Source organism: Macrobrachium rosenbergii, chromosome 45 (genome assembly GCF_040412425.1).
Source record: "Macrobrachium rosenbergii isolate ZJJX-2024 chromosome 45, ASM4041242v1, whole genome shotgun sequence".
Lineage (NCBI taxonomy): Eukaryota > Metazoa > Arthropoda > Malacostraca > Decapoda > Palaemonidae > Macrobrachium > Macrobrachium rosenbergii.
Genome location: NC_089785.1, coordinates 23,722,619 through 23,746,631, shown reverse-complemented (window position 1 = coordinate 23,746,631; position 24,013 = coordinate 23,722,619). Strand labels below are relative to the sequence as shown.

The 24,013-nt window shown below is 36.5% G+C and overlaps 2 protein-coding genes across 12 annotated transcripts in view; one reads left to right on the top strand and one right to left on the bottom strand.

The window, feature by feature from the left end:
* Positions 1-1,652: 1,652 nt before the first annotated feature.
* On the top strand, positions 1,653-12,561 carry Dus3 (Dihydrouridine synthase 3). Its single transcript, XM_067088727.1, has 12 exons — positions 1,653-1,908; positions 3,704-3,846; positions 5,313-5,541; positions 6,221-6,323; positions 7,067-7,285; positions 7,415-7,609; positions 8,838-8,954; positions 9,312-9,488; positions 9,815-9,974; positions 10,179-10,330; positions 10,480-10,658; positions 11,461-12,561. Exons 1-12 carry the CDS (start codon positions 1,862-1,864, stop codon positions 11,528-11,530), a joined length of 1,791 nt encoding a protein of 596 aa, XP_066944828.1. The 5' UTR covers positions 1,653-1,861; the 3' UTR covers positions 11,531-12,561.
* Positions 12,556-24,013, bottom strand: part of LOC136829793 (glycerophosphocholine phosphodiesterase GPCPD1) — a 102,264-nt gene continuing 90,806 nt past the window's right edge. For all 11 annotated transcript variants that reach the window (XM_067088717.1, XM_067088724.1, XM_067088716.1 and 8 more), the window contains 4 exons: positions 16,973-17,185; positions 16,278-16,481; positions 15,787-15,947; positions 12,556-15,201 (listed from right to left, as the gene is read on the bottom strand). In XM_067088717.1, the coding sequence (XP_066944818.1) occupies positions 15,042-15,201; positions 15,787-15,947; positions 16,278-16,481; positions 16,973-17,185 (738 nt within the window). In that variant the 3' untranslated portion in view covers positions 12,556-15,041. The remainder of the gene's footprint in view (positions 15,202-15,786; positions 15,948-16,277; positions 16,482-16,972; positions 17,186-24,013) is intronic.

Here is a 24,013-nt window from a genome sequence, read left to right as displayed (position 1 = left end):
ATGGAAAATATTAAGAGGTCTCGTGCCACGCCTTTTGGGCACGCTTGGTAAGGAATAAGGGTCCCAAAAAGGAAATTTTAAAGTGACAGTGCTCATGAAACATATATATATATATATATATATATATATATATATATATATATATATATATATATATATATATATATATATATATATATATATATATATTACTTAACAGGACCTCATTAAACTGGATGGTATCTAGCGGGGATATTTATTCAGCAAAAGTGACAAGCTTTCCAGGGCTAACAGTCCTCATTGTCAAGTATCCGTAGATACTTGAAGCAAGCATCGTCTTTCGCATATAGCTGAAAGCATAGATTGTTATGGGAGATGTGAAATCTTATGGACGATAACAACACTGTTTGATTGGGTTCCAAATTGGAAGAGGAAATAAGGAACAGGAGGCGTTTATTGTAGTATGTGTCTCAGTGGTACCTATTGGTGCAAAATAAAAGATGGGTCCCACGTGAAATATTTGCACTTCTCGTTAACCTTGACAGAGAGAGAGAGAGAGAGAGAGAGAGAGAGAGAGAGAGCCGTATATTGCAGTAACTTTTCGTTAACCTGTTATCAGCTCGTCTAAATTAATCCAGGAGAGTAAGTAGGCTACTCTCTCTCTCTCTCTCTCTCTCTCTCTCTCTCTCTCTCTCTCTCTCTCTCTCTCTCTCTCTCTCTCTCTCTCTCTACACAAACTTCTTGTGTATGTATAGGCTAAATCAATCGTGTGACGAAACTCATAAAACATGTACACTGTACATAATAGTGCTTTAAATTCATAGAACAGTCACTGCTAAAGCTATGCTCGTTTTCTTAATGGTAGGCTTCAAAGAAAACCTGCTCATTCCGTACCTCAAGAAACTTATGTAATATTATGTAAATTAAAGCTTCTATCCAAAAAACTTATATGAGAGTAGATTTAATTTTATTGACGACCCATAAAAAGCCATTAAGCTGTAGTGAGCGGCCTTCTTGTGCGTGTTTATTTCAATCTGGATGACAAACAGGTGCTAAATTTCTACAACTGTGCAAAAGGTTTTTAAAGTATTTAAATGCCTTTTAATACGCTACATCTTTATGACCATGAATGAAGAATTCATTGTGTTAATTTTCAAAGTTATTTCCTGTGAGAATATCCAAATTTTGGGAATTTTAGGTGTATATAAGTATGTATGTAGTCCCAAGGCCAAATTCTTCACAGGAAAATTAGATCGTAGTTTTATATTATTATTATTATTATTATTATTATTATTATTATTATTATTATTATTATTATTATTATTATTATTATTATTATTATTATTATTATTATTATTATTATTATCTTCTAGTAGTTCCCATAGGTGACTGGAATATCTCTCCACCATTTAGTTGCATTTATCTGCCGTACGGTGGATGTCGACCTTGAAACCAGTTGTATTTTAATAATAATAATAATAATAATAATAATAATAATAATAATAATAATAATAATAATAATAATAATAATAATAATAATAATAATAATAATAATAAATCCCCCTCTTCACAGGCTAATTCAAAATCAACGCCTCGACCCTAAAGAAGAAGAAGAAGCATCCCGCAAACCTTTGTTTACATTCAGAAGGGAGCCTTCCCTCTGAAAACCAACCAATCAGAGTCGAGTATTTCAATGACGTCACGCGAATCCTCCCGTCCTCGACCAATCAGATCGCCTTCCGCCGACCGGACGCTCCCTCAAACGTTCTCCGCCTCTCCATGCCGCAGCCATATGCAAATATTTGGGAAAATTTTGAATATTTCGCTGCCATCGACTTATTTCCGAGGTTGGAGGAGCCATTTCGACAACTAGGCGATAATAATGAGCCATGCGGACGTCAGCGACGTGGTGGCTCACGTGAAACCCGAGTAAGTAGGAGGTTTGGCAGTGTTTTTTTATTGTTACGTAGGTTTGGCTAAGTACTAGCCCCTCTATAAGTTATCTATGTAACTATATTTATAGGGTATTTTATTAAGCCGCTAGTTTATAGGAGAGTTACTGGTTACTCTGAGACAGATAAATTTTTAAAATTTTATTATTATAGGCTTATAATAGGTTGATTCACAGCTTAGGTCATTTCAGGTTACCCTGGGGGAATCGGTTCCTCAGGGGGCTAGTACTTAACACGGCGAAACGGTGATTCATCTACACTTTCGCCGTGTTGAGTACCAGCCCCTGTAGGGGTCAAATGTATTTCACTGTGTCTAGTACCAGCCCCTGGGTTCAAATTTATTCGCCATGTTTAGTACTAGCCCCTGGGTTCAAATTTATTCGCCATGTTTAGTACTAGCCCCTGGGTTCAAATTTATTATCCATGTTCAGCACTAGCCCCGGCGGGGGTCAAATGTATTTCGCCGTGTTCAGTACTAGCCCCAGGGGAATGAAATGTCCCCAAGTGCATTTTGCGAAACTGAAACTTAGAAACAAAAAATCCCCAATTATTTTTATATATTGTATTTTTTATTGTGATAAATATTAGTTTGAAAGAATTATCGAAGAATATTTTTTTCATTCTTTTATGAAGGTTCGAACGATTCAATAAAAAATCGAGTTGGAATGTTGTATATATTGAACATTATATATATTGAAGGCGGTGAATATTCCGGTCGGCGACTGGCGGGAACAAGGCCACGATCGTAGCCTTCACTTTTACCCACTAGTGATGTCAGTGCACCTCATGTGGTGCACTGTAGGGATTACTTGAGGTCGCGTGCAGCGCCCTACGGCCCCTAGCTTCGTCCTCTTTTTAGCCTTTCACTTTCGCTCCATTCCCTCTTTAGCCTTTCACTTTATCGCCATTCCCTCATCCTTTCTTCCATCTGGCTGTCCGACGACTCCAACTCCCTCTTCACAATGCCTCCCACTAGGCCTGCTAGCTTCTTTAACCGTCGCAAGTACTGGATGGCTGTAAGCACCCAATTACTTGGCTTCATGAATCAAAACAGTTTACCTAATTATAGGTGAGGAAAGGCTAGCCGATTCTAAGGTAGCCTGGATGGGAACGAGCGCACGATAGAGCGTCGGTAAGCGTTGATGTTCCCTTCGCAAGATAACCTCACCTTTCTAAGCCAGCTAAATGTCAGCTAAGGTTAGCCCTAGCTGTAAACTTTGGCCCGTAGCCCAGTGATGTAAGTTACAACTTTAAATTGCTTGTAGATTTTAATATGATTTCACCATTTTGGTCTATACATTAATTTTTGTGGAAAATACTGAACTTGGTTAAGCCTACCTCACTGCAATCCCCCTCACCTCCCCCAGTTTTCTAAAAGTAATGAGGCCACCCTTCGCAGTTAGAGGGGCATGGGTAAGGAACGACTAAAATAAAGTGGCTCATTCCACCGATCGGAAACAAACATACCATGAGACAAGTGGTAGAGAAAAATATGTACTTTTAAGTCATTTAGATCTTAAATGATTAAAATAAATAAGAACCAAGGAAAAGTTAGCTTTTTTTCTGTATTTGTTGTATTATCCAGTAGATTTATTTTTCCGTTAGATTTTATTTGTGTTTGTGTATTTCAGTCAATGATAGGCCAGCGTAGGTTGCGTAGATTTGCCATTTAGTTAACTCCTTGTTGCATAGGCAAAGGGAGATATATAATTTTAAACACTTTCCTGCATATCAGTCATCAACAGCTACATAACTCTTACTTTTTCACACAGGTTCATCATTCCTCATGAACCTCAGGCACCCAAAAAAGAGTCGCAGAATGAAAAATCGGAAGATAAAGATTCCTCCGTTACTGACAATTCAGAGGGTAAAGATTCCACAGCAGAACCGCCAACAAAGAAACAAAAAGTTACAGGTTAGTTAATATAGAGTTATCTGATAAACAATTTAATTATGTGTACAGTAGATGGGAGACCTATGTAAGGCTTGTTTTAATTAATGTGTGAACTTCATAAGCATTCTAATTACTGATCATATTATACATATGCAACTGTTTCCTTTGTTTTGGAAGCTGTTGTTCGTGGTCTATTATAGTTCCAGGTTGAGTGACTCACAATGCAAGTTTTATCATCCCTCACTTGTCTGTCAAAGTTAGCCTACACTTTAATATTTTTGTGTATTGGGTGTATTTGTTTATTATTTTATTTTGTTTAAACGGCATTGTTGGCAATTTGTAATGTATAGTAAGCTCTCATGTAGTGTAAATGAGCCATTCTGTCTGGCTGAAGGTTTATGTCATCTTACAATAGTTATCTTCTTAAACTAGAGTCAAGTGTTTGATGGGAATATCAGGAAAACAACTCTCATAGCTTATAAGATTGGCCTCTAAGAGCCTTAACTGTGATCCTTAAACCATTGTTCTTACTTTAGGAGGAAATGAACGAAAATGCAGTATTCTGGATGGATAATAGCAAGATTCTTGCATGCTTTCTTTAGAGCTGTACACAGTCTTGACAATACTGTGTCTTATACTTAATTGATCTTTTTCTGCTCGGGCAATTTATTAACGAGAACTTCACAGCAAGTTGTGTCTTTAATTTGGTCTTTATTTTATATCATATTTACCCAGTGATGACTGTTAGTCCAGTATAATTTACATAATAATTGAATTTGAAATGGCATTTCTTCCAGTTGTAGTGACTTGTCGTTGTTCATGTTGAGAACTTCATGTATATGCTTAAAGGGGGCCGTCTCACAGCCTACTTCTGTCTCACTGAAGCAGATTGCAGTACCATTCTAGACTGGAATTTTGATTATGTGATATGAGTAGCACTGTGTATAATCTCATCATAACAAGTTTTAGTTAAAAGACCACTTGTCAGCTTTAAAGTAGTTTGTGTGGACATGCACCGGGAAGATTGTGGGGGCCAGTTTTTGATCATGTGGTACTTTTGAAACTACAGAAATAGGAAGTAATTTATTCCATCTATTTTTGCTGCAGTGATTTTGCTCTGAAGGGTGTCAGTTACAGGTGGATCAAGAAGTGGAGATTATTCCAGTGATCCAGTTTATAATTGTTTTTAAAGGTGTCCATACATGAAGCACCGCAGTGATCTTATTCGGATTGTCAGTCAGTCACAGACTGATTGGTGCTTGTCTGGAAATTTCAAAGCAGTGCTAGTATCATGAAAAATCATATCCTGCCTTTGTTTTTTTTTATTTTTGAGTCGGTTACTTATTCAGACATACTCATCTTGATTAATATATGAAAATGATCAAAGGCTGAAAATTCGTAGAGAAGTTCTTAAAAGCTGGAAGAATAAATGTGCTCACATTTTAATATTGAATTCCGCATGAATCATAACGATTTCTTTCTGACAGGTACAAATAAACACCGTCCAAAGCTGATTAAAGCCCCGAGAAGTAGCAAATTGTGTAAGTCCGTCTGGTGTCTGCGTGTCGGAGAAGACGAAGCCAACAAGTGTTCCAATGAGAAATGTGCCTTTTCACATGATGTTGATGCTTATTTAGAATCAAAACCTGAGGACCACGATGGCGAGTGCCACAATTTCCGTACATTTGGAATGTGTCACTATGGTCTGACGTGTCGGTAAGTGACGTGTTTTTTGACGTGCAGTTTAAGTGCAGTGTCTCTGCAGCTGGGAGTGCTGTCAGTGCACCTCACACAGTGCACTTTAGGCATTACTAAAGGTCTTTGTAAAGTCCCTTCAGCCTCTAGCTGCAACCCCTTTCATTCCTTTTACTGTACCTCCATTCATATTATATTTTTTCCACCTTGCTATCCACCCTCTCCTAACAATTGTTTCATAGTGGAACTGCGAGGTTTTCCTCCTGTTACACCTTTCAAACCTACCTAAAGAGATTTGTATCATCTTTTGATTATTTGTACAAATCGAGACCAAATTCAGTATGCATGTAGGTTAGATTTCAGACTGCAGCAAGATTTTTAAAAATTATTTCTTTAAATTGAACATCAAGATTTTTATTGACAAAATGTTCCCTTAATTTTTTATTGGAAGACTGTACTTACAACCAGCTGATATTATTGTCAAAGTGTTTGCATTTCATTATATGTTCATGAATTCATTTTGTGTGTAGGACAGTGGTAAATGTTACCTTGTCCTATAGGTCAGTGCTAAAGGAAAATAGTAAGTTAGGTACCAATTATTATAAAAAAAAAAAAAGTATCAACTGCGTATTTTATTTTCTAGACAGAAAATTTCTAAAATTGATAATTTGTTGAACCAAAGCAACTTATGTTTTGATAGGTATGGCAGGGACCACATAGAAGGCAAAAGAAACAAGGTCAATGAGGAGTTGTGGTCAAAACATGAAAACAGTCCAAAGGTTCTCAACGTGCTCAAGAAAGAGGTATGTTGTGCCTTGCTTTTCTGTTGAAACGATTTCATATTCCTTCATTGTTTTCAGACACACTGACTATACTGCACTGTGTTCATTTATGGGTCTTAACAACTATCTATACAGTACTTGCCTGTTTCGAATTGAGTACTTAAAAGGCCCTGTGGTAAAGGTATTTAAAAGTACAGAGAATTTTGCTTAAATTTCGTGATTATGCATAAATGCTAATTAGTGTGAAAAATCGATGCAGAATAAATTCTTTTTAACAAGTGAAGATAATTGTTATAAGTGAAATTTGGGACCACTTGTGCTTCATCAAGTTCCCATATTACATAATTGTTCCCATTCAAGTGAATATCTGTACTGAGTACTCTTCTCTGAACTCAGATTTGTATAATTTACTAATATATTCTGTTTATTTGCTTGGGACACATTTATTGAACCTGCTTGTTGGTGTATTAAGTTTTCCTCGACCAGCTGGACGGCACTTCTAATTTTACTCCCTGTTTTTTTTTATTGAATTTTTACTGTTTTGTCACTCTTCTATATTAGTAGCCAATAAATGTTCTTGAAATAAGTAATTTGTGTGTGAACAATCAGGAAATGTTGAGACATTTTTTAGCTAAATATTAAGATACACAAGGAATAGCTTTAACAAATACACTTGTTTTAGTGAGCATTTCTATGAAAGTAGATAAAATAGTATATAAAACTCAGTTATTTTCTATTAAAGTTCTTTCACCCTCTACTCTCAGGTACAGTTCGACCTACGGAAGCGCAAGTTTGATTTTGGGAAAGCCTTGAAGATCCACAAAATGGTACAGTCGGAGTTAGACAGAAAGAGAGCGAACAGTAAGAAAATTGAAAACGGGGAAGCTGCAGAAAATGGCGAGGGTAAAGGAGTTAAAAATGAGGCACTAGGACCAGTTGCGGATGACGACCTGATTAAATTTACCTCGAGAGAAAAGAAAAAGGTAATTCCAACACTTAAAGTGAAATTCTGGAATTGTGAAAGAAGTAACATCGTGCAGTTTGAAAACGACGGCTGATAACTTTTTTAGTGTTTGTTTGTTCTTTTTAGCTTTTTTTCTTTATTCTGCCAGATTGAATGGAGGGGGAAGACCTATTTAGCACCCCTGACCACGGTAGGCAATCTCCCCTTTCGCCGCATGTGCAAAGATCTCGGAGCTGACATCACGTGCAGTGAGATGGCCTTGGCTACAAACCTCCTGCAGGGTTCCCCGAGTGAATGGGCCCTTGTCAAGCGTCACACGTCCGAAGACCTTTATGGCGTGCAGGTTAGGATTTAGTTATTTTGGAATAAGGTCTATTATGTCATTGACTCTGTTGTATGCTGAATCTTAGTCTTTTTAGAGATAATGTTTTCATCCATATCTGTGGATGGTTTTATGTTTTCATAAAGACATTCATTGGGTGACCTTATGTAGATGATCAGATTTTGGTTGATATTGATCAAAATTTGGTTGTTTGTTACCATCGAAAGTAGTCTGACTGTATGTCTGACCCATACAGCAACTATTTCATCTTTCACAAATAACCGACACCATTACAATAAAATAGATTATGGAATTTATGCCATAGGCCAAGCACTGGGACCTATGAGGTCATTCAGTGCTGAAATGGAAATTGACAGTAAAAGGTTTGAAAGGTGTAACAGGAGGAAAACCTCACAGTTACACTACGAATCAATTGTTAGGAGACGGTGGAAAGTAAGATGGAAGAAAGAGAATATGAAAAGAGGTACGATAAAAAGAGTGAAAGGGGTTGCAGATAGGGGCCGAAGGGACACTGCAAAGAACCTTAAGTAATGCCTACTGTGCACTGCGATGCTGACACCATTAGGACCATTTCCTGTAGGTATGGGTTGTATGTGGAGTAACAATTTCGCAGGCTTCATTCCTGTTAAGGTTTACACATTGTCAAAGTTTTTGTTATGTGCTTGAAATGATCAACATGGGGATTGATTCAGGTTATGTTATTCCAAATTTTTTAACCTCCTGTCAGTCAGTCATCAAGGAATTCACGAAAACAATAGTCATGACAGTCCTTGGACAAATCTAGAATTTATAAAACATGTCTCTTGAGGCTGTTATCATTTCAACCAATATCTAATCCAGATCTTGGACACGCACACACTATACAGTAATTTTATAAACCCAACATTTACGGAGTATTCTGTTGATGTTTGGTTGGTGATATTTTCCTATCAAAGAACAAACTCCTTGGGATTATTAGTGAAAGTGGAGTTGAAACTGTCAGGTACGGTTAACCTCATTTATTGTTAGACCACAAAAGATAGCAATTCTAAAAAAATACTCTTTAATACCACTACCAGTTCTTGAGAACTTACTGAACCCCTTATGCTTGCTCAGAGTTTCATAAGGTTGAAGCAAGAAAACATTTTTGTAGCCTATTTGTTATTCATTTTGTATTCATTTTGTACTTCCGAGAGTGCAAGTTATCATAACCTAAGCAAATATTCAAGCTTTGTCATTTTTATTCCAGCTTTGTGGAAGCAATGCGGAGGCCATGACTAAGTGCGCTCAACTTTTGGACGAACAAACCAGCATAGATTTCATAGACATCAACATGGGTTGTCCCATTGACCTCATTTACAAGCAGGTAAGGTTGAACCGCTCACATTTACGCTGAAAGTTGGCTATACGATTTCTACTTTGTTTTTAGTTTTGCTGAAAGCAGATGTGTTGATTGTGGTTTTCATTGTTTTGAGAATGAGATTGATATATTTAATACTTTTTCATATGGTATACGGTAAAGCTTATATATTGATTTTATTATTATAAATTTACAGCAATTAGACCGAGTTGTTTTTAAGACATACCTCTTCCTGCCATAGGAATTAACTGTCATTCATTTGAAAATGAGCATCAATATTAAATTTGCCTTTGGTAGACAGTTTTTTCAGAGGTCTTGATTTGCTAAAGCACAAGACTTACTGCCTTACATTTTCATTCATAGGGAGGCGGCAGTGCCCTGCTACGCCGTCAAGGATGTCTTGAACACATGGTGCAGGGAATGACAAAGGTACTGTCGGTTCCTCTTACGCTGAAGATGAGAACGGCTGTCTATCACGACACCCGCGTGGCCCATAACTTCATTGAGAAAGCCAAAGCATGGGATGTGTCATTAGTTACAGTGAGTAGAGCATTTTGAGTCTCAAAATGTGACTCAGTGGTTTCAGTAAATAACCTTGTAATAATAAGCTGAATTTTATTCACAGAATTTAAGAATGGATTTTGCAGAAATCGTCCAAAGATATTTTTGCCTAAGAATCGTCATTGTTTAATTGAAATAGATTCATTTTCTGATAGTATAGTAACTTTAAAGTGATGTACTGAAAGTTGTCGTTCATCCTTAAAGTGTTAAATTAAACATCTGTGATTTTAAAACACGAAATATACGAGTATGCACCTGTTACCTGTAATGTTTTGCTCAAAATTAACAAACGTTCATCCCTGCAGCTGCACGGAAGATCAAGAGAGCAGCGTTATTTGAAGCTTGCCGACTGGGACTACATCAACGAATGCGCAGGTCTAGCTGATCCCATGCCTCTCTTTGGCAATGGGGACGTACTAAGCTACGAAGATTATTATCACCACGTTGACAATTCAAAAGTCTCGGGTAAATGTCTTTGCTAACCCTAATCATTTTTAAATGAGCTTAAAAGCATATTTACTCTTTATCAAGTTTCATTTCATATTTGTTTAAATATTTAACACATTTTTTCACATTTCAGTTACCATTAATAATCATTACTACAGCTTTTCACCCAGAATATTTTGCGAGTGTTTTGGTGAATGGGAGACTAACCTAATGTTTCCTCAGGAATCATGATTGGCCGGGGTGCACTCATTAAACCTTGGATTTTTAAGGAAATTAAGGAGAAGAAACACTGGGATATATCCTCGAGTGAGCGTTTTGATTTGCTCAAGAAATACGTCAACTACGGAATGGAGCACTGGGGTAGTGACACGGAGGTAAGAACACAAACCTCAAGAAAATAGATTCGGTGAAATATGATATAAATTCCAATTTAATAATTGACAGATACAGTATCTCCTTTCTTTTATTACTGTAACAATAACTTTTTTTTTTTTTTAATGAAAATCGATCTTCAATTTCACAGGGTATAGAGAAGACACGTCGATTTTTACTGGAGTGGTTATCCTTCTTGCATCGTTACATCCCCGTTGGAATTCTTGATCAGACTCAGAAGATCAACCAGCGTCCTCCGCTGTTCAAAGGCCGGGATTATCTTGAGACGCTGTTTGCATCACGTAGTGTAAATGACTGGGTCAAAATCAGGTAAGCTAATTATACTGTGACTTATAAAAAAGTTTTTAGAATGCTCTGTTTCTTGTATGGCTAGGTTGTAAAATTATGCAAGATTAAAAAATACAATTGTCATTGATACAACAAGTTAAGAATATCTTTCATACGAAAATTACAGGCAATTTTTAAAGATAATATTAGTGTATCTTACGCCAGAACACTTTTAGACTGGATGTGTATAGTTCTAGGATGTTCTTACATGTCTCAATATTTAACTGTCCATAACTTCGTGGTCCTCTTTGTGCAAATGTGAACAATCTCGAAGCATTGACTAAAGCATTTTACTCGAAAATGGGCAATAGAAAAGCATGAAGTCTCATGATATTGGCAATTCATGTTTAACTAAGTGTTAAGATGTAGAGCGTCCTTCAAGATGTAAAAAAGGCATCCCTATAACCATCTGTGGCTTGCCAAACCCTATTTTATTTTTAGGTCACTTTAGTAAAACTGCAAGTTTGGAAATACTTTGGGCTGTTTTCAGTGTACTCTTTTGCAACTTTTTTCGGCCTTAAAAAATTTCTGGATCACCAGCAAACTGCTTGTACATCTGTACAGCTTACTACAGTTTGTTTTCCAAGTTACGCTAGTGATGGTTTTACTGTTTTTTATAGCATTTCACAATCTAAGTCTACAATCAAGATTCTAAAGATTCCGTTACATGACTGTATAAGGGACGGTACTATAATATAGAGTAGGTTATTGCTTATAGAAATTTTAATTTTTTTGCCATTGCTTTTGATAGAACATTTTACTATCTGTATTTCATCTTTTCCAGTGAAATGCTCTTGGGACCAACTCCTCCAGACTTCATTTTCCTGCCAAAACACAAAGCAAATGCTTATTGATGTACGGTATTGTATCCATATCAATATAGTGTAAATATCCACAGAGTTTCTTTATGGAGTAAATTTCATTTTAAAGTTTTAATTTGCAGTAGAATTATTTTAAATTTCTGAGATTGGCAGTCAGTCAGCACTGGGACAAGTTTCTCGGCTTCATGGTAATTTATGCCAGGCCCTCATTCTCCATATTCCAGTCAGCAAAAATGAAAATATAGTAGTCCTGAGATTATTCAGTTTCACAGTACTTTCCTATGTTTCCATTGTCTGTACAGGCAAGTTCTGAAATGTTTCAGTGCCAGTGTTCCCAATTCCTGAGAGCTTGTATCTTTCAGGAAGCTGTTACACCAGATTTTCTGTAGATATTGCAGCTGAACACAGCCACACACTGAAATATAATGTCAGTTATAGTTCAAGTCCCTTTTTATTTTTCTTTGTCGTCTGTTTATAGTTTTATTTGAATCTTTGTCGTGCCTTCTCGCAGTGAATTATTACAGGTAACTGTAATGACTATTGCATTTTCCTGTCTGCAAGGGTTTAGCCCAGATTGGGGTTTTCTAGCTCCATGAAATGATCAAACAAGGTTTTTAGTATCAGAGAGGTGAGTCTGTTTAGAGGGTTCAGATACAGACTGTATACCCCAGGTGAGAGCTTGAGGGGGTAAAGGACATTGCCCTGTCCATGATGTTCAGGAAGAACTCTATGGTGCCATGGGTACTGAGGGCAGATATGTTGTGCTGCCATTACTACCTTTACCTATTTTTGTATCAACGGGCATCATCTGCAAGACACAAGTCTTGGTTACCCGTTCTTTGGTCCTGTGGTGGCGGCTTGACACCTCACAAAAAGTGAAAATGGTTGAGTGTATGGTGCATAATTTTCCAAGCTGGAACCAGTCCTGTGGGAACCAGAAGTATATATATATATCCACACAAGCACTAGGGTTTGTTCATGTAGGGAAAATGCAAATATTCACAATTTGCTTTCTTTTTGTTACCAGACCTTTTTGGAAGGAGAATAATAAACAATGCTAGTTAGTTTACTTTTTATTTCCACTTTTCAAGGAGGATAGCTTTGCAACAGCATAGTTTACAGAAACTTTTCTCTAGTTTCAGTTAGGTAGTCTCATATGTAATTCTCTCCATAGGAGTCTGAATCCACGATGGTACGTTCAAGGAAAATATCAGCTCTGTCAACATAAATTCCATTCGATAACAGTTCTTACGAACATGTGGCGTACTCTGAGGGGATGAATGAGCCAAGGCCTGGTTAGTACAACCTGAAGTATTGAATTCACTTTGGGCCATAAAAACACCCTTGTCATGGGGACTTCCATCAGTAATAACCCAGCCTTGAAATCATAAATAAAACCTTAAGAATAAGAAATTGAGCATCCTAACATACCTGATGTCCTATTACTGTAAACCAAAGACATTGCAAACACTAAAACGTGTTCTTGTGCCATCATGCACGGCAACACTGGATGCTTAGAGAGTAAAGTTATCGACAATGACATCATCAAGTATGTTAGGTTTATCATCTTCTACAAAGTACAGTTCTCACCACGGGTGACGGATGAAAATCTTACTAGTCCAACTTACACTTTTAGGTGCTTTCTATGGAAGCTCATGGCCGGCAACACTAAGCATAAAAAGATCCTCATCGAGTGAAATACTTCTTCTCCGGTTCCAAATGACACAGTGTGACTGGTGGCATGTATTGCAAATGCATGTGACTTCTGAATAACAGCAATTGATAACCAACTTCTGAAATACTTCAAAGTGCTAATCTGAAAACCAGTGCCCTTGCTGACAGCTATGGTTGTATGGTGATTACGAGCCCTAAAATCTGCCAGGTGACGTTTCTTGCCAGAGCAATGGTGCCACACATACAAATGACAACCACCTTCAAGAGCTGTACATGCAATACCGTCGAGAGAGATTTGGACAGAGAGAGACTGACTGTGGTTGAAAATCTTCCACATCTTTAAAATATATGTATACAAACTTTTGTCAGTACCAAAAACCCCTCTTCCTGTTTTAAAATGTTCCTGTGCAATTCACCTTCCTAGCTAAAATGTCTTAGTAAAGTTATTACCAAGCAATTTACCCCGATTTTCACAATTTTAAAATAAGATCATTATCAACTTCTATACTGAGAGAATGTCAGTAAAGTATCCCCTTGCCAGTAAACTTAATAACAAGCTGATTCCAGCAATGATGATGTTGCAATCTCAAGCCAAAGCCTCATATTTGTAATGGATTAAAATCAAAAGGTAAAAATAAAATTTATTACCTATAGGTTATAAATTAAAAAAATGGCACCCTGACTTGCGATAAAAAGCACATTCTCACCCGTCTCCAATTTTCAAGAGAGCTCCCTCCCTTGCGGAGCGGTCACGCAACTCGCATTCGAAACAAGATTCCTTTATGCTCACTGTAAACCATCCTCACAGAAATACCTTCGATGTCAGTGACCTGACAACAACACTGCCCACTCACACATACCAGTACTGACATAACGAAACTAAAATGCTCATCCAATCGTCAGTGAAAGGATTTACTCGGTAGCCGACACTAAAATTTAAGAACAAAAGACTGAAGAATGAGTACAATTCCTTTAAAGATATACCCACTGCATCAACTGACGGAACCTATACATTATTCACGTTTCTTGTGTCACTTGAAAAATCAGCAGTGTAACTGTCAAGAGCTCAAAACCCAGCGTTTGGAAATAGAACATTGAAAGCTTAGGTGCAAAAATTCCTTTACAAACTGCCAATATCAAAAAGTGTTCTGTATACTAGCTATCTTATGAATGAGATGGTTATACAACTTGAGGTGTAGGCTAGCTTCAAGAGTTCGTAAGATGACAAGTGTGCAGCTGTTCGACTACTGTGTCTCACCGAGATAACTAAGTATACGGGGATGAAACTTTGTGTGTTACATCAAGTTGGTCATTTTCAAAGCTACTACTTTAACCACTGCTGTTTGTTGCTTTTGGTTTTTGTTTTTTTCATGACTGACATAATCTCCATTTTCTCCTTAAATTATTCCAAACATAAACTCTCGATACAAATATAAAAAATATAACATTACTCCTTAAATTAAATGTGGTATGACGATGACCATGGATTCAGATCACAAATGTAAACTCATTTTTCTGAATGACAGCAACAGATTGTTCCTTAACAAAATGCTCCAATTTAACAATGACAATGCTGTTTATGGAAGGAGAAATTGCATTCTGGAAGTCAAGTGGGCATTTTATGACACGTCTGTATTTACACTGAACATTATTCACATATCCAGTCTTCGTTATGCCCCCTGTAATCTTTGACAAGGATTAAGGTAAAAAATGTAACATTCGAGAAAATGCAAAACATTACATCTTCGTACGCTTACCTACAGTTTCCATCTGAAATATGTTATAGAGAAGTAGGGAGTGATGCTTTCCTTACCAACCATTTCTCATTTAATTTTGTTTTTCACCATAAATGTTGATCTGCGGCTTTCGTTTATTTGCAAGTGACGGCAAAGCCGCCTGTGGTGTCGCCCTCTTTGCTGGAGTGACCCACGTGGTCTCCGTTACCAGCTGTGATCAACGGCTGGCCGGATTCTCTCTCCTCGCAGAGGAAGATGCTCTCCTTCTTGACTTTGGTGTTGTATACATCGATCCTGACAAAAAGAAAATGTGAAATTGATTCCGTTAAATTAACTCACTGAAGTGTTTGCCAATAACTCTGGGCAAGAACCCCACTAGCAAAGAAGTCCCTTATCACATCACTACAGACGTACATTGTTTCCTACCGACTCTCTCGACTGCAACGCCAAGTAGTGAGGAAAGTCAAAACACAGGTTAAAGAAGAAATTTTAACAAAGTAGGGGATATATACCTCAAAACGGCAAATGACTAACCAAACTGTTAATTATTTCTACCCGTTATACAACACTCACAAACAAAAATTATTTTATAGAAAAATACATCAGAACTTCATGTAATATACTGTCTTTAGGCTACAATAAGCAATAACTGAACACTACCAACTAAGAAACTGAACAAAATACCAACTTAAGTAGATTATAAAGGATTAAGAGCAATATTACAATATCAGCACAAAGGAGGTAAGGCTATAAATAAATGAGAACAAGTGTGAGAAGGAATTCCCCCCCCATTATATTTTTCTTATCATTCTAAAATCTTTTAGCTGTACGCCTTCAGGACTTATTTCAGTTTCACAGAAAGCAAAACCTGGAACTTACTTGTCATAAATAATGCCATGAAGACCTAGTTCTTTCAAAAACTTTATTGTTTCCTGGTCATTGTTGTGGTCGCCCCAACAAAAGACAATGAGACTGTGCTCCAACGCTAATTTTACGAGGGTAGAGTCGCGCATCAAGTCCTCAGTGTGGACATTAATCCCCTGAGAAAGAAAAAACCTCAATTAAAAAATTAATCTCAAATATCCTATAAAGTAAACAACAGAAAGTAGTAGTCTAATTTATTACAAGCAAATAAAGTGAGAAATGTATGCTACAACCATATGTATTTCCTATACTTTTCTCAAGTTCTAATCTAAAGGCATTTTCAACAGCATTGCATAAAGATTAAACCAACTATAAATCCTAGATCCGAGTGACCGAAAATTAGAGAATATTGCAATTACCAATAATTTTTCTTAACCAATAATTTTTGCACTTATCCACACTAGTCATGCGGCAATCATTCTCACGTTTCGAAGATCAACACTTACAAGAATATCAGCATTTGTGGCATAGAGAATAGCGTGTTCAATGGATGACGTGCGCTGGTCTTCGTAAGGAGGCCATTCTTCCGATTCACCCTGAGTCAGGAACATCACCGGGTAACGGTTCTGCTTCAAACGTAGCATTGTGCATATATCGGGATGGAAACAAGAGAAGACGATTTTTCTCTTCCCAGCGTGTTCCAGGATGACCTATTACGAAAGATGTGAGATTATGGATAATGGACTCCATTACTATTACAGTGGACAGAAAGCTATCAATTACATAGTTCTTTTTCCTACAGGTGCTACAAAAATATTCTTACTGCAAAAGGTCACTAAAATATCAGATGGAAATTTAAAAAAATATGTATAGTGACAATTATGGCACAATCACAGATATTTTTATTGGTAAAATGTGGGTCAGAATTTCAAATGCTTTAAGTACGATACAAAGTGCTTCCTATTCAAGACGACACTAAAAATATTAAAATAAAATGAAAACTATGGCCACATTAGGACTCCTTCCAGTGAAACAAACTTCAAAGCAAAGTAAGATCGAATCAATATAACTACCTTCTTAAAAAATAAAAACTGCTTTCGCTTCGGTTATTAATCATGACCAAACCTATGACATGCATATTTATAATACGTATTTTGAAACGTCCTACTCGAACAAAAGCAAAAACCATTATTTAACTGACCTTGATTATCAAGTCCAAAAACCGATTGAGTTCAAAGGGATGCTGTAGCTCGTACGTCCCGTCTCTCAGCTGCATCGTCCACTTTACTTCCACGTTGAACCCACAGGTGTGAGGAACCGTCTCGAGGGCCTTTTGGAGAGTGGGGAAAGGCTGGTGGTCTTCAAAGTCCTCGTCTTGAAACTTGCTGAGTCCTTTCTCCATTTTATGATAGACCTACAGTACGGGGAGAACAGAAAACAGAATTTTCACTAAAAACAATTCCATGAAAACGAATTGTACCACGAGAAGTAACTTTGAAAATGTCTGTGACCAAACCAAAAGTAAAAATGGAAAATAAAGTAGACTTGTTTTCAAACTTTGATAGACTAGATTTAAAGCTATCTAAACGTTATCTGAAATTGGTATTACTACCAATCTAAGTTTACATTACATACGTCTAATTCATAATCTTTTACTTCTCTACTAGATGATACTGTTAGAGTGGTTCCATCTAATGTCTTACAAAATATAAAGCTTATAATTTATGAGGAGACCCTCCAATTGTAAATTAATCCTTAGAGGAAAGGCACTGAGGTTTTGACAGAAATCGCTAATGAAAGCCAATAGTTCACGCAAGAAAAATCTCAAGAACACACAAGTGCACTCCTTAAACTTAATCCATAAGGAAATGAAGATGCTGCAAGGATACTGAAGCGATGGTTAAAGAAAAAAAAAAAGGCAAAATGACTCTCAAACCTTCAGAATGAGGACCACCACCATACACGTTGCCAATTGCGGTTAGGGTTGGGGGTTGGACGCTATGCAACAATGCACTATGATGATAATATAAATACTAGACAAATAAGATACTGGAACCTGATGAAGTCAGCAATTTTTTTTCAACTGGACTTTAAAACTTAAGATAACGACCCTTTTTTTTTTTTTTAGTTGCTTGGCCAACCTTTCAAATGGCTGATCACGAATATTTCTTCTGAGAGGGAGAAGGGGAAAGCTTAAGATAAACAGCCAAGTGAGAAAAGAACTGGACTAAAAAGTAAAAGATAAATGAAAAATCAGATGTGGTGCAAGATGACCCTGTGAAGACACTTGTGTATGGCCCTAACTCCTTATTACGACGGTAAAAATTTGATGTAACAGAATTCAGGTAAAACTGATACAGAAATGATTCAATTTGTTTCCCTGAGCGCTCTCTGATAAAGTATCTCGTGGGTAACAGGTCCAACTATTATCTCTAAGGCAAACACCTGTACTTAAAAGCACGATCGAGCTGAAAAGAATTAGAGTAAACACTTGATCCTACAAGGTTGTAGAAATCTTTTGCACAATGATTCAGTTTTTAGTTATATGAAAAATTTTGTTTTTACTAGTCAGTCATTCTAGATGTGCTATCTTACACTTTCCCTTTTACTTTCAAAATGTAATTCTTCACAATCAGCATCAACATTATCAAATGCACATATACACATATGGCATTCCATGTCATTTATCAACACAATTTCACCTTCATGTTTCAGATGTACACACAATCTCTTACCTTACAAACTTCCACTTATATGCTTTGTTTTCCCTAATATACCTTATTGTCTTCTACTTTTATGTTTTGATTTTGCCTTAATATACTTTTAACTTATTACTGATAACCAGGTTAAGTGCACAAGAAGGTCATTTCAGATTTGCTCTTGAACTATAATTCATGCCCTTGTCAAGATTTCTAAACTTCAAGTTTTATGTGACAAAAAACTTATCAAAAAAGGAAGGTTGTGTAACTAAGAATTTATTATGGAGGTCCAAGATATGAACAGTTACTATGCAACTAATCCTACTCTCTTGCTATTGTGCTAGGCAGGTGCCATGTCTATGAAGTTACCTATTACTCAACTGTCCTTTTTGGTAACGGCCAGATAACTCTTACTTGGCAGTTTTTCTAATACAGCTCCACCCTTTTTCTGATATTAGAAACTCATAGAACTTATGAATATTTATGGATAATGTAGTCATTTGTTTAAGATTTGTGGTATAGTAATCAAGTGTTTACAGACAATAGAAAAACAAACAAAATAAGGTACTCTGTCATTCCACACAACGAAATATGAAACTGTCGCTAATCTGTTAACTGCCATTTTCTCGCAAATAAAACCTTGAATTTTACAAGCATCGACTACTCAAACTGCTCAACCATGCTCTAAGTTTGCATTTCCTTGGGCCAAATCATTAGTGACATTAGAAATCTTTTACATTTGCCATAATCCAAAAGTGACAAAAAGCACTAGGTCACATTCTCAGTCCATGCTTTGTGGTAGTATACAGAATGTTATTCTGAAAACAAACTTAGAGAAAACTAAATACAACAATCACACTTTCCACATACTTCATTCTAATACAACCTCAAATGCCTTTTGTACAATTACAACAGTTCACCACTATTGTATTAGACTTTCAATTACTGTTCGTAAATGTCGCAAGTAAACGGAAACACCTGACAGCAACTATAATAGCATATTTGAGTAATATTCTAGTCGTTAATCAAAACTACAGCAGAACGAGGAATTCTTAAATGTGTACTGTGCTGTATTGGCTAAATTTGCAAACACGGCACCCAAGTATACAGTATCCGCCTTTTCCATGAGGTTGTGTTAAGTTCTAGATACGATCAGACTGAACAATAACTTTTTGTGAAATTTTGAAGACAATATTTACTGTACGCAAAGATCATGTTAAACCTATTTTTCACACTTACACCGAATTTCCAATAATTTTAAAATGATGTCTAAGAGCATGTTCTAATGTTTTTACATAAGACAGTCATTTTTGCCAACGTTTCAACTTGAGATTTTTCCTGTTAGACACAAGAGTTCTGTCTACATTCTTGCCTTGCTGAGTTTCAGACTGAAATGTCAACTGGTCCATGTATTTATTTACGTCCCTTTCCTCCAAGTTTTTTTTTGGGCCTTGCTACAGACTTCCACTCTGCCACTATTCTTTCAACAAGGTAAATTATTAGAAACATATCAATAAAATCACAATATGTGAATAGCATAATAAACGCAATATGTTGCGCTTGGAAACGATTTGTAATTTTACAAGCGAAGAAATAAACCAGAAATAGAATGAAAATGGAAATGAAAGTATAATGATGCAAGATCTTGATGAAAGTTTTCGAGATTGAGAACCGGGGTAACACACTGAAAATTTTCCCCAAGTACAGTGTACAGTACTGTTTGAGTCCTTGTACATCCCGTTCCACAAATTTTCTTTTTTACACATGCAAGGTGAACAAGTAAAATATTTACAGTATTATTCATAAATGCTGCAAGACATCAACTTGAAAAACTGCAGATAAGTAACAAATGTGTCAAATAACAAATAACATTAAGAGTGTATTGAAAAAACACACACACTAGTGATGTTCTGATAAATGACTGTACCCTGAACTCCGCAAATGTCAGTGTGTGGGAATGGTAGTCACAGTGAAGACATACATCACATCAAGTACTGTACACAGCTTTTCACTCTGTGATTCCTCTCCACTGACACAAAACTGGAAAGTGGGTGCTGAATGTATAAGTGCTGGACTACACTTCAATGATACACTAAATCTTCCTACATGGAAACCAGTTGGTGAATCAGTCCTATTGTTGGAACCAGGTGGTAAAATGTGTCTCACTGTTAAAACCATCTGATAGTGTACCAATATTGGCACCAGCTGATATAGTAACACTTAGTACTTGAACAGCTATAACGATGAATTGTGTGTGTGTAAATGTGCGCGTACAAGGTAGCAAGACCAACACGTGCTCAGATGGCAGCATGGATTAGCTAAATTTCTAAAACACCTCAGAGTGGGAATCAAACCTCTGGTAGATCTTATCAAACACATGTAAACATCATACAGTACATGTAGTATTAAAGAAGTCCCTGCCATACTTACACTTTGCGATTTATTTATATTATGGGAGTTTTGACTACCTAGGTTCTCTTATCAGTAACAAGACTTATCAGACCAAACCTGCTCAGATACTCGGAAAAGGTCCTGGACATAACCCTATAATGTGCATAAATGAAAACTGAACTTTTGAAAAATGAAACCAAAGCAAAGGGGATAACACTTATGATGAATATGAAAAATATTTGCATTCTAAAAGCAAGAGGAAAGTAAACATATTAAGACTGAATGTCTTCCCTACTATGGAGAGATAGATGACAGCCATATTTACCAAACATAAACTTAAGGCTCTTCTGGGTTGAAATTCTGAGCAAGGTAAAAAGTTGCAACGTCATTATCCATCACACACCCAAGGACAGAGATGACGACGACTAACTTTGTAAAGAGAAGGGAACTGCTTTCTAAATCTCTTCACCAATTTGAACATGGGAAATCTCTTACTGTTTTTTTTTGCATAACCATTTGCAATATTAATCCACTTCTCATAACTAAAGGGAATACTGATTTTTTTAACCTGCATTTGTGCAGTACACACAGTGGAAAGATACAAAATTTATATAACAAATATGATCAAATAATGAAAAAGTAAAATTCAGTATAAAGTTGGCCCTCAACTTACAAAATGACTGGTCTAAGGACACCGTGCATATCTCAAAATTTGCAGAGATTCAGGTCCCTTGTATATATTGGTAAAATATACACTGTGTAGGGTACATGTGTACTATAATCTGTATACTGTACACCCTCTTGTTGTAGAACAGCATACTGTAAGGAAAGTGGTAACAGTAACACAATAATGAATCTCTTATGTATTAAACGTGAATTTTTCTTACTTATTCTTTTCATTCTTTGTTTGCCTGACAATTACAGCTTTAAACAATTTTTCACTTGCATTTTGAAGTTCGCAAATGCTGAGGGCTGACTATGTATGAAGACACACCCCAGATTATACACACTCACAATAAAATCCAACATCTTACGAATGAGACAACGTAATCAAAACATGGCCAGAGCAAGTCAAAATGGTAAAAGACCTTTATTCGTCTCATAATGAGCACCACGCTTCAGTCATATACTGTAGTCTGTCCTGATATAGTTAACATGTATCCATTACCCTTCTTATACCCTGACGAGAGAAAGCACAGTGAACAGGAAGAGCAGAGTATTGATGAATGAATTACAACTATGCAATTATCAACATGCTTCTTTTATTTATCCTCTTATATTTCAAGGCAATCCGTTCACCAATGTGACAATCTTCTGGTGCACCATGCATGCCCTAATAAGGATCCCCATTAAAAATATGTCTTAGAATGTTAACATTCAAATTACTGATGAAGACGTTCTTAACATTAAGTTGAAGTCCTTAACACTTGGACTAAATTATTTTACGTCCAACAATTCCATGACAGTAATTATGATATAATCTATCCAAAATTTTGTAGATTTGATGGTGACTATGCTTTACAATGCTCATATATCAAATGTTGGAAAATCATCCTTGCAATTGGAGACATGTGTACTCTTTGTAGCCAAATTCAGCAGTTCACTGATACTCTCTAGTCATAACTTTCCCATTGTACAGAGTACAGTACACTTCTTTTTGCTGTAGAGGAGGAGTGTGGACAATCTGACAGTACACCAGGAATGCAATATTACGAGATATCCATAGTTTTACTTGGACTGCCTACATCCAATCAACACTACGTTTTATCCATATTTCACTGCCACTTTCTTCTCTTTCCAATTTTATTTCAGGATAATTTTCCTTCTTTCTTGTACTAGGAATGGGATTTGTATCGTATCAACACTTTTCTATTTCCAATATTTTCAAAAAAGTATCCCTTCGATGTAAAGTACCTCTATTTGTTATACATACTTGTCACAACATTACCCTCGTTTACTTTCAGTCCTTGCATGCACAGAATCAGTAATACCGAAAACTGTACTCATACTGACACGCTCAGCGCATGTACAGTCAGTGACTGGAAAACTGAGGCAGTATATGTTTTCTGTGCTGAGGTTAGCAGGCCAGAAAATGACATAACCTATTAAATCCTAGCTTGAAGGATGACTAAAAGAGGAAGTAAAAAAGGAAGTGAAAACAAGGGAAAGCAAGAGAGTCGAGTAAAGGGTGTTGCAACTATCTGAGCAAATTTCCATCGCTGTAAACCCTCTTGGAGAAAATATGTTACTTCAGATATAACTTGTAGGCAAAAATATTAAAGCAGCTATACCCCACTTCATTACAAATGCAGATTGATTCCTTGAAAACAGAAAACAATATGCTTGAGTTATAAGACTTCAATGTCTCACTTACAAGACCTTGAGAACTTTCAACAAGAAGTGTACTGTATACAGAAGGTATGGATGCTAAGTATTTTTCTTTTTCAGTGTAAATTTATAATTGCTTTCACTGCTCTCTCTCCCTCTCTCTCTCCTGCAGCAATGCTGACCTTCTGTTCTCTGATGCCAGTATAATTTTTAAAATCAATCAATGGGCTCCTAGTTTATCGGTTGAAAGGCGGTGGTTATGATATCACAAAATTGCTTAGGTTGTTACTTCCACTTTAAACCCCAAATTAGTTACATTAAACCATTTTTACGAAGTCTTCCATGAAATGGGGGTCGCTGCTTCAACACGCAGATAAAAATATTTAGGACAGAAAGCAGAACCAAGGACAAAACGGAAAGCAATCAACGAAGAAGTTTTGACAGGAAGGAAAAGAATGAGAGAGACAAATAAGGAAAGTATGACAGAAAATGAAAAGAGTAGGAGACCCAATAACTAAATAAAAAACAAAAAAAACACAGTGCTTATAAATAACAAAATGACCTTGTCTGCATGGACTGCCAATTTTTAGAAACTGCCAACAGGTTAGATCTGGTATTACAATTAGTATACAAAGCTGTCTCACATCATTTACAATTGTAGTGGTGTTAGTAAATCGAGAGATCTGGGTTAGTTCGTTAGGAAAGGTACAGTCAAGCGGATCAACTGTTAGTGGTAATGAAAAGTTTCGTTAAAACAGTTCTATAAATTTAGGGACAAATCTCTTGGTGCAGTGGATCACACGTAAAATGCACCAACTACTGAT